General features: G+C 35.4%; 1 protein-coding gene across 1 annotated transcript in view; it reads left to right on the top strand.

Annotated features, from left to right (window-relative positions):
* Nucleotides 1-12,129, top strand: part of TXNDC16 (thioredoxin domain containing 16) — a 111,758-nt gene that overhangs the window by 91,595 nt on the left and 8,034 nt on the right. Inside the window, exons 19-20 of the mRNA XM_011999722.1 lie at nt 5,461-5,621; nt 6,800-6,990. Coding sequence (XP_011855112.1) covers nt 5,461-5,621; nt 6,800-6,990 — 352 coding nt within the window. The remainder of the gene's footprint in view (nt 1-5,460; nt 5,622-6,799; nt 6,991-12,129) is intronic.

The following is a 12,129-nucleotide window of genomic DNA, read 5'->3' on the forward strand; positions in this document are numbered from 1 at the left end:
GCCTTTCAAGTTTATTTGGGCCCTAGCACACTCCAGCCTGAGGTGACAAGTCTTGTTGTAATTCAAGTTCTGACTTCTAGGATGGGCAGTTCTGTTCTGGCTAGAGTTGGTTTAAATACACCCACTGTGGGCGAGCATCCACTGAATTCAGTCTGGTTTTGCCTTCTGTTTTAACAGGGCAGCACTGAGTTCAATGCAGAGTCTCATAATTGCTGCACTCTCCCTCTCCCAAACACACAGATTCTCTCTTCATGGAGTGTGGCCACTGCCAGGGGATGGGGGAAGGGTATCACTGATGATTCAAGACTGTTTTTTCTACCTCTTCAGTGCCTCTTTGAGCAATATAAAGTTAAAACCAGGTACTGTGAGTACTCACCTGATTTTTGGTTCTTATGAAGGTGCTTTTTTGTGTAGATAGTTGTTAAATTGCTGTCATTGCAGGGGAAGAGGGGATGACTGGTATAGTAGTCTGCTATCTTGCTTCACCCTCCTATTTGTACAGTTTTAGAACAAAATACTCTCTTATGAAAGGCTTTTTCATATGTTTTACCTGTACAGTCATGTATCACTTAACAGGAATATCTTCTGAGAATTGCATCGATAGGCGATTTTGTCATATGAACTTTATAGAGTGTACTTATATGGTATAGTCTACTACATACCTATGCTGTAAGGTATAGCATATTGCTCCTAGGCTACAAACCTGTACAGCGTGTTACTGGACTGAATACTATAGGCAGTTGTAACAATGGTAAATATTTGTGTATCTAAACATAGAAAAGGTACAGTAAAAACATGGTATAATCTTATGGGACCACTATCTTACATGTAGTCCATTGTTGACTGAAACATCATGTGATACATGACTGTATAATAATGGATTCAAGGGCACTACAAATGTAACCTGTATTATCTGATTTTAGTTGTTTGCTTTCATATTTAGACAGAGCTAGAATTTATATTTTCTACATTTCCAAAGTGACTCAAGGGGCACTTTTATCAGCTATAGATGCTAAATGAATATCCTGTTATGTTTTTTGTCTTGATGATTTAAAGGACATTGCATTTTGGGCTCAACTAAATGACTGCAGTCTTTATTAAGCCTTTTTGTGGTCTTGGTTTTGTCCTTTCTCTCTTCCTGTTAAAATTATAGGTTACAAGTAATCAAATCATTGAGTTGATATGTTCATGATGTATCTTTCTTAATCACTTATTAAAGTAACATTTATGTCATTAGTGACATGTTATTAATTCCTTTAGAATATACATAGTGTAGTATTTTTGGAATTACTGTAAGCCTTTATTTGGCTTTTTCAGGTAATACAGAAAAGTATAAAGAAAATTATAATCAACCATAACTTTTCTACCCAAGTTTACGTTAGGAAATACATTTCCCCAAACCTAAAATTCTGTATGTATCTATGTGCCTTTTTATATTAATGGTATTTCCATCAAGTACTATAGATACACATTTTAACGTCTGCATAATGTTGTTTATTAATGTACCAAAATTTATTTGGCTCATTTCCTCTTGTTGGTTATTTAAGCTGTCTTTAGTTTTTGTTTTATTTATAATTTAGGGAACATCCTTTTAGGTAATCTTTGGGTGTATCTATGATTATGGATTTAGGTTAAATTTCTAGAATTTGAATTGGTTGTCCAAAGAGTAGGTCCACTTTTGAGGCTTCTGATAATTTTTGTATTGCCCTACAGAAGATTTGTACCATTTTACTCTTTTTATCTTGGCATCTCTAGTGGATAAAAATTCATCTCTAATTTTTTAAAGGTTATATTCATTAAACGTTAGAAACGTAGGAGAAACTTAGTATCAAAATCTGTTTACAGTTACAGCAAATGTAATATGCATTGTGACAGTGTTTGTTTCCAATGTTTTTATTTGTGGTGTTCAACTTAATACTGAACAGCTATAATAAAGATTAAACAGGCTTTAGAGAGACTTTAGTGCCCTCATCTGGATGAGGAAAGAGAGTTGATGACCAGAGGGTGAAAATTTTTTTATTATGGTGTGAAGTTTTTATTTTAATGAACCTGATGACAAATTGGGCCAGATAAATAATGCTTAAATCCAAAATACACAATAACTAACTACATAAGCATTGATATATTTAAGACTAGTTCCTGTTAGGAAATAGGTTTAGTATTTTTCTCAGATAAACTGAGTTCCTTTTTTATGCTTTTATTATTGACAAGTTTAGAACACCAGGACCCACACAGTTATAGCCTGTTATATACTCAGAGAGCCAAAGGTCACCTTCCAAGTACCATATTTGATGACCTCTTAATTGTGTTTCCCCTTAGCCTCTCAGTAGCAGTCAAAACTGTTGTCTACACCATTCCTCCTTAAAATTCTCTTTTCTTCTGGCTTTTGTAATTCAGTCCTCTTTGATCCCTCTGACCATCCTCTGTCTCATTTATTCCCTAGAATTACATCTTCAACTCTTTTTTTTCTTTTGCTGTGTTTTTTCTTTGGAAAATGTTATCCATACCCATAGCTTCTACCATCACTACCAGCTGATGATTCCTAAATCCAAGTTTTTAATTTTAGAACTCAATTTCCTTCTAAACTCCCACATCTCTTGGTCTTTCTCTTTTGACCAGACATAGGAAAGAGTAGGGTCCTTCCACTGGTCCTTCTTTTCACAAATTTATATTCTAGTTAGTCATCTTTTGAAAAACAGGCCTAACTGTTTCACCAATCTGATACAGAAATCTTCTCAGTATTCCCAGGAGCTAGAATACGTATCAAGGCATTACTCATCTGGTCTCACAGTCATATTTGCCTCTTGCATGCCTAACTCTGGCGTCCTTCATTATCACTATTCCCAAATATTATGTACGCTTTAATAGTTCTCTGCCTCTCCTCCTGATGTTCCCTATGTCTGGAATCCCTGCTCAAGCACACACGAGACCTTCTTTATCCAGGGTCCAGCTCAACTATCAATTCCTAAAATCATCCAGGAGCTCCCCTACCGTATTAGTCAGGTTTCTCTAGAGGGACAGAACTAATAGGATAGCTATATATAAAAGGGAGTTTATTAAGTTTTAACTCATAAAATCACAAGGTCCCACAACAGGCCATCTGCAAGCTGAGGAGAAAGGAGAGGCAGTCCGAGTCCCAAAACTGAAGAACTTAGAGTTCGATGTTCGAGGGCAGGAAGCATACAGCACAGGAGAAGATGTAGGCTGGGAGACTAGGCCAGTCTAGTCTTTTTACTTTTTGTTTTGTGTTTTTTCTATTTGTGCTGGCAGCTGATTAGATGGTGCCCACCCCGATTAGGGTGGGTCTGCCTTTTCAAGCCCACTGACTCAAAAATGTTAATCTTTGACAACACCCTCATAGATATACCCAGGATCAATACTTTGCATCCTTCAATCCAATCAAGTTGACACTCAGTATTAACCACCACACCTACCTTGTGATTTTAGCTTAATTTCAAACCAATATTTTTTTTATTGTCATACATTAAATTTTTTATTATAGCAGTCTGTATACTTACCTCTCCCTTCTTGTAAAGTATGAATTCTTTGAAGGCAAGGAAAGGATCTTATTTCTTTATAGATTCAGCACCCAGCTTAACATCTTGAACTTTGTACTCAATAAATGTTTGAATTGAGCAATGGTAACTGAATAAGGAAAGTTATATGCCAGAATTTGGTACTTCAGGATGAACTAGGACTGTATGTAGAGGTGGTTGACACCATTGAAAACAAGCTCATCTGAATTTGTAGTGCAATCTAAAGAAAGGGGAAACTGGTGAGCAGAATGCCAGGATTCTATCACTCCTTCCCACTGTGTAGCTGTGGTGACTTAAGCAAGTTAGTCTCTGTGTCAGCTTCCCCATGTCAGCTGGGGGTTATCTATCTGATACAGGATGATTTATCTAGATCACAGGTGTATCCAGAGGATGAAATACTGAACATGGAACTAAAAATGGGTAATGGTAGAAGGCTTTATTTTTCTATGTCATTGCTATTTTTAATCCTAAATGTATTAGCATTGTTGTTGCACTTTCCAATTGTTGTTACTAACAGCTTAGACAAATTGTCTTCTACAAATACATTTAAAAATGGTTATTATCTTTTATTTTTTTCCTTCAATTCCCTCATTTCACAGATTTAAAAACTGGGGTGCAGAGTGATTTGCTCAAAGTTTTATTACTGTGACAATTCCCTGAATCTAGAACCTGGGATTCTGACTTGTAATCAAGTGACTGTTTAAGTCTACCCCATTACAGAAAGGTGTGAAAGAGAATAGAAAGAGAGAGAGGATAGACAGTCGTTACTGCTAATATTAATATAATAGAATTTCGGGCCCTTCCTTGAGTGGGAGGTGAGTGGAGAAAGGAAGTATTTCTAAAATAAAAAGAGTGCAGTGGCCAAAAGAAAGCTTCCTCTTTGTCCTCTGAAGGTTCCATGAAAATAACTTTAAAAAGGCAGATTAATACGAGAAAAGACATACAGAATTTTATTTTAATGTGCATAGCATGGGCGAATTGCAGGAGAATGATTACCCCCCCCATCTTGTTTTTTTTCTTGTTGTTGTTGTTGTTGTTGTTGTTTTTGAGACAGAGTCTCACCTGTTACCCAGGCTGAAGTGCTGTGGAACAATCTCAGCTCACTGCAACCTCCATCTTCTGGGTTCAAGTGATTCTCCTGCCTCAGCCTCCGGAGTAGCTGGGATTACAGGCATGCCCCACCGTGCCCAGCTAATATTTGTATTTTTAATAGAGACAGGGTTTTGCCATGTTGGCGAGGCTGGTCTCGAACTTCTGACCTCAGGCGATCTGCCTGCCTCGGCCTCCCAAAGTGCTGGGATTACAGGCATGAGCCATCGCTCCCAACTGCCTATCTTTTAATTAATAATAAAAATGATAAAAGGATTAGATTTCTAATTTCGTATTAAATTCTTTCAGTTATTTTAAACTCAAAAGAAACGAGATTGGTGTTTGGATTTGTTTTAGCGTATTTTTGGTTATTTTATGATTTTAACCATAATATTGGAAAAAGTAAAATTTTATCTATTTTTATTTATTAAGTAATGATAGATGTTAAAATATTTTTTCAGCTTACAGTTTTCTTCAAAATTTTTATGTTAGAGGAAAAATATAACAATTATGATGTGTGTATTGGTTAGTCTGGTCCAAACTTTAGCATAATAAATTATTAGAAGTGTTACATCTTGTAAAACAGGGGACTCCCTTAAATTAAGTTATTCTCAAATTCTCTAAATAGTTTTATTTTGAAAATAACTCAGATGAGGTGGGATTGAATGAGAAGATTGAGATTCATAGTTATTAATATAGTAAAATCTCTACTTAAGTGAAAATGTATTTGAATTACATTTTACAAACTAAAATTGACTGAGCGATTTGAATGTTTTCTATTGTATTCATTATCATCCCCCATGAATTTTTTGTTGTTATTCCTTTTCTTTGACAGCCAGAAATCACTGTGGAAAATCTTCCCAGTTATTTCAGACTTCAGAAACCATTATTGATTTTGTTCAGTGATGGCAGCATAAATCCTCAGTATAAAAAAGCAATGTTGACACTGGTAAAGCAGAAATACTTGGATTCACTTACCCCTTGCTGGTTAAATCTGTAAGTATGTTTTTATTTTTTAATATGTAAGAGGTAAAGAAAGTTTAATAATTATTACATTTTCGTTAGGAAATGAAACTCTCTAACTCTTTGGAGTTAATTTTATGGAACCAAATATGTTATCATGATATTTTAGTAACTAAACTCCCCCAAACAAGGTCCAAAGATTACCTTATTTTAGATTGAATTTTATTCTACAGTAAATTTTTAAAAGCAATAAATTCTTCCGATTTTTAAAAGGAATTGATGCCCATTGAGAAAATTTGGCAAATACAGAATGTAAACATTGTGATTTTTGACCTTTTCCTTCAGTTCCTTTTTCTGTACTTCTATATTTTTAAAGTTTAGACAGATTTCAGTACATTCATCAGCAATATTTCCTAGTGTGTTTTCTAGATGTATGGATTGTGTTACATTTAATGTCTGAACAAAATTCACAAATAATATACTGTTTCTTGTTCAGATTCATCAGATGAAAGACATATTTTATTCTTTAGACTCATTTGAAAAATAACAGAAATGGGGCAGTGTACATTTTTGCTGTGAAGAGTTTCACAGTGCATTCTACTGCTTGAGGCAACATTTTCCCAGGCAATTATCATTATGGGTATCTCAGAGTAAAATATTATGTTATAAAATGTGGAATGTGTTACATTAGGAAAACTAAGTATCTTTAACTTAGAGTTTCCTTGTATGAACATAATTATTTCTACTTCTTTAATTTGAAATTAATGTCTTCTTTTTTTCCTGAGAAAAGGCACAATTTTATGGAAAAGAAGTATTTATAAAAATAAGTATCTTGTTATCTTCTAGTTACGTAATAATTTGATTTTTGAGCTGATATATGATCGGATACTTGGCCAAATGTTGGAAGGAAGCTATTGGTTGTGTCAAGCCTAAATTGACAAGCCTTTAGGCTATGCCTGCTTTTCATTAAAATTGTCATTGGCTGCCGCTTTTCTCCTAAGTCAAACAAAGTGCCCCATGTTAAAAAGAAACTTTTAAAGAATCCAATTACTAATAACATAGTCGTAGACCTCTTGGTTTTTAGTACATCTTTTCATAAAGTGAACTTACTGGCATGATACTACTTAAAAGTTTAATGTTCTACAAATTACTATTTTCATTATTTTGTTGTAGAAAGAAACATTAATATGTTCAATTGTTCCTTTTTGCAGAAAGAATACTCCAGTGGGGAGACGAATCTTGCGGGCATATTTTGATCCTCTGCCTCCCCTTCCTGTTCTTGTTTTGGTGAATCTGCATTCAGGTGGCCAAGTATTTGCATTTCCTTCAGACCAGGCTATAATTGAAGAAAACCTTGTATTGTGGCTGAAGAAATTAGAAGCAGGACTAGAAAATCATATCAGTAAGTTTTCTGTTTTGTTTAATACATGTAGTTCTGTATTTTGTTCCATAAATGTTAAACTCTAAATATAGCAAAAGAATGGTAGGATGAGTTACTAAAATGCTGGTAGCATCATGCATGTGGACAGTCTCTGACTGGGAGGCCAAAGGTGCAAGACTTCAGTCAGTGATCGGCTCCCCTATGAAGGCCTATTTCTTGGATTTTAATTCATTGAATCCATGTTGTTTGTATAGATCACCAGTGCATTCAAACATGATTTTCGTAATTTATGCCATTAAAAAAATTGTTACAGTGGGAGCTTTGGCCTACCAAAGCATAAGTCTTTCATCTATTTTTATAAAATTTAAAATTGTAAATTTCAGAGGACATTTCTTGTGTAGCTTTTTCCATGTGCATACCAGCTTGTTTTCTTTTTATAACTGTAAGCAAATATGTGGTTTTATAGAAAATGAGAATATTTTACAAATAGTACATTATTGTTACGTAAAATTCTGGTTCTAAGTACAGGCATACCTCAGAGATATTGTGGGTTCAGTTTGAGACCACCACAATAAAGCAAATATTGAAATAAAGCAAATCATACAAGTTTTTTGGTTTCTAAGTATATTATAAAATTATGTTTACACTATAGTCTATTAAATGTGTAATAGCATTATGTCCAAAAAATGTTTTTACCTTAATTTTAAAATATTGCTAGAAAATGCCAACAGTTATCTGAGCTTTCAGGGAATTGTAACCTTTTGGCTGTTGGAGGGTCTTGTCTCTGTGTTGATGGCTGCTAACTGACAGGTGGTAGTTGCTGAAGTGCTGAAGTTTGGGCTGTGGCAATTTCTTACAATAAGACAACAATGAAGTTTGCAGCATTGATTGAGCTTTCTTTTCACAAAAGATCTCTCTGTAGTATATGATGCTGTTTGATAGCATTTTATTCACAGTAGAACTTCTTTCAAAATTGGAGTCAATCCTTTGAAACCCTGCTGCTGCTTTATCAACTAAGTTTATGGAATATTCTAAATCCATTGCTGTCATTTCAACAATGTTCATAGCATTTTCAGTAGTTTCCAACTCAAGAAACCACTTTCCTTGCTTATTCATGAGAAGCATCCATTCAAGATTCATCGTAATATTGCAGCAATTTAGTTTCACCTTCAGGCACCACTTCTAATTTTAGTTCTCTTGCTGTTTATACCCCATCTGCAGCTACTTTCTCCACTGAAACCTCGAGCCCCACAAAGTGTACAAGGCTTCCTTTTCCTCTGCATTCTTGTCAGCATTTGTTATTTCCTTTGTTTGAGATAAAAGTCATTTTAACTGGGGTGAGGTGATATCTCATTGTAGGTTTGATTTGCTTTTCTCTGATGATCAGAGAAATACTTGTTTTCATAGACCTATTTTCCATTTGAATGTCTTCTTTTCAGAAGTGTCTATTCAGATCTTTTGCCAATTTTTAAATCAGATTATTAGTTCCCCCCCCCCCGCATAGAGTAGTTTGAGCTCCTTATATTCTCTGGCTATTAATCCCTTGTCAGACAGGTAGTTTGCTAATACTTTCTTCCATTCTGTGGGTTATCTCTTCACATTGCTGATTGTTTATTGTTTCCTTTGCTGTGAACGAAGCTTTTTTTTAACTTGATGTGATCCCATTTGTCCATTTTTGCTTTGGTTGCTTGTGCTTGTAGGGTATTAAGAAATCTTTGCTGGCTAACACGGTGAAATCCCATCTCTATTAAAAATACAAAAAAATTAGCCAGGTGTGGTGGCAGGCACCTGTAGTCCCAGCTACTCGGGAGGCTGAGGCAGGAGAAAGGCGTGAACCTGGGAGGCGGAGCTTGCAGTGAGTGGAGATCATGCCACTGCACTCCAGCCTGGGTGACAGAGGGAGACTCCATCTCAAAAAAAAAAAAAAAAATCTTTGCCCAGTCCAGTATCCTGGAGAGTTTCTGTAATGTTTTTGTCTAATAATTTATTTTAGTAATTTAAGTTCTTACATTTAAGTCTTTAATATCTTTTGAGTTAAGAGTGAGATAAGGGTCCAGTTTGTTTGTTTTGTATCTTGCAACTTTACTAAATTTGTTGATTAGTTCTAACAGGTCTTTTTGTGGAGTCTTTAGGTGTTTTCTATACATAAGATCATGCTATCTGCAAACAGAAACAATTTAACTTCCTTTCTGATTTGGACAGAGCCAGAATTTTGAACCACAAGAAAATAGATCTTGGCCCAGAATCTATGATCCTGGCTTGTAACATACCATAATATCTACTTTTCTGAAAACATAGAAAAATTTATATTTGTAGTCTGGATGTGTATATATTAATTTATATTTGAATCTTAACCATTTATACATAGTTGTGGCAACAATAGGCCGGTAGCTATAGTTTAAATAAGTAAATATGTAGTAACCTAGATTATTATAGTATATTGAACAAATAGTATGAAATTTGATGTAACGAAAAGTCTTCTAGATACTATATAAGGATTTTATTAGACACTAGATGATCTATCCTAAAATGGTATTTTGACACTGTTCCATGACAGAGTCCTGAAATAAGGTTTGTATGTGTGTGTATATATGTAAATATGTATGTATGTGTCTTTGTATGTATATACATATACATTCTGGTATACAAATTCTCAGTATTATGTCAACCATCAGGTATAGTATGAATCTACCATTATAGTTTATATATTTGTATGTATTTCATCAGATATTTATTTTAGGGCCAATCATTACACCAAACCCATCCTTCCTAAGTAATCTGCTTCATTTCTGTCAAGTTAAACAGTTTTAACAAACATATTATGCTTAAATAAAATATGGATTATATTAAAATCATATTATTGAAATATAATTCATATACCATAAAATTCACCCTTTTAGAGTGTACGATTCAGTACTTTTTCATGCATTCTCAAGACCATGCAACTACTACTTACACTGTTGAATTCCAGAACATTTTCATCACCCCAAAAAGAAACCCCATAACCATTAGCAGTCACTCTCAATTTTCTTCTCTGTGCACCCTTTGGCACCCACTCATCTATTTTATGGTTCTATGGATTTGCCTAATCTAGACATTTCATATAAATGGTATCATATAATATGTGGCTTCTTATGGTCTGGCTTCTTTCACTTATAAGGTTTTCAAGGATCAACCACGTTATAGCATGAACCAGTAGTTCATTCCTTTTTATGGATGAATATTCCACTACATGGATATGTTTCATTTTGTTTATTCCTTAGTTAATGGACAATTGGGTTGCCTTTACTTATGGCGATTATGAATAATGCTGCTGTGAGCATACATGTATATGGTTTTGTGCCTGTCTTTATGCTAGTACTGCACGGTCTTGATTATTGTAGCTTTGTAGTAGGTTTTAAAATTGGGAAATTTGATTACTCCAACTTTGTTTTTCATTTTCTTTTATTTGTGTTTTGTTATTTTTTTTTGAGGCAGGGTCTCACTCTGTCCCCAAGGCTGGAGTGCAGGGGTGCAATCATTACTCACTACAGCCCTGAACTCTTGGGCTCAAGGGATTCTCCTACCTCAGCCTTCCAAGTAGCTAGCACTACATGCATGCACCACCAAGCCTGGCTTTGTTTTTTTTGTTTTTGTCTTTGTTTCTGTTTTTGTAGAGATAGGGTCTCACTGTGTTGTCCAGGCTGGTCTGGAACTGCTGGCCTCAAGCAACCCTCCTTCCTCAGCCCCCCAAAGTGTTGGGATTACAGGCATGAGCCACTGCACCTGGCCCTATTCTTCATTTTCAAGACGATTTTGGCTATCCTGGGTTCCTTTAGATGGTATTTTTGTCTTAATTTTCTGAGGTAATTTATTGGTTTTAATATTTTCCTAGGAAATGGGACAGAATTAACTAAATTCAATTCGATATTTTGTTTAAGTGGATCTGGAAGGAGACCTTTCTGTAGTTATCACTTATCTTTGACTGCTTCATTCTCACCACATGGTATAGGGATCTTTTCAGCTGTAGCTGTTAAACTCCTCAGAAAGTCTGTGTTCACTTCACTGTCTGCATTGCTATTTTATAGAATCAAATGAGTATTGTAATTTTGCAGGTGCAGTGACAGAGTTACCATGGACTCTAAGTCATGATTATGTGTAGCTAGTGCTAGAATGCTTCTCAAACAGAATTACTTAAAAAAAACAAAACAAACAAAAAAAAAACGAACATGTTCAAAACATAGAAACCTGAGCTCCTGACCTAGCTTCCTTGATTACTATGTGGCTCTAGACAAGTCATTCTTGGTTTCCTCCTGTACAACTATAGAATGAGTTTAATAGTTTCCACTCTGAATACATCACATAGTTATTTAAAAGATATATGCGGAGGCACTTTGTAAAGTGTAAACTCTAATGTATTATCATCACCTATGTAAAGATCTTTTCCTGCAAGGAACATACCTGAGGGCTTTGATTCCTCAGCTCAAACCATTACCCAGAGGAAAGAATCAGTGTAATACTTCTGAGTTTTCTGAGAGACTGGCACGTCTTTGATTGCAATTTTGTTAATGTCTTTGCCAGCTCATTCTTTGTGGGTTTCCGTCATTTCTGTGCATCACTGCTCCTATTCTTAAATTAATCCTGTAGCCTCTGCAGCAGGAAGAAGAAAACTGAACAGTCTCTGTGTATTGGATTCTGCCTTCTGTGTTAGCAGGGTCTGCTGTCAGCATCTCTGGTAGATAGATCTTTGCCATCAGTGGTGTTCTGAGATGGGGTTGGGGTGGGATGGGTTGTAGGGACATTCTGGAAATAGTCTAAATCAGTAACATGGTGCCACTGGTTTCCACCTCACCTTACTTGTTCCATATCTTAATTTCTGTGAAACTGTGGCCACTGGCAATTCTTTTTTTGTTTTTGTTTTTTGTTTTTTAATTTTTATTTATTTTTTCTTTTTTATTCAAGTTCTAGGGTACATGTGCACAATGTGCAGGTTTGTTACATATGTATACTTGTGCCATGTTGGTGTGCTGCACCCATCAACTCGCCATTTACATCAGGTATAACTCCCAATGCCATCCCTCCCGCCTCCCCCCTTCCCATAATAGGCCCCAGTGTGTGATGTTCCCCTTCCAGAGTCCAAGTAATCTGATTGTTCAATTCCCACCTATGAGTGAGAACATG

This window comes from Mandrillus leucophaeus, unplaced genomic scaffold (assembly GCF_000951045.1).
Source record: "Mandrillus leucophaeus isolate KB7577 unplaced genomic scaffold, Mleu.le_1.0 Scaffold60, whole genome shotgun sequence".
Taxonomy (NCBI): Eukaryota; Metazoa; Chordata; class Mammalia; order Primates; family Cercopithecidae; genus Mandrillus; species Mandrillus leucophaeus.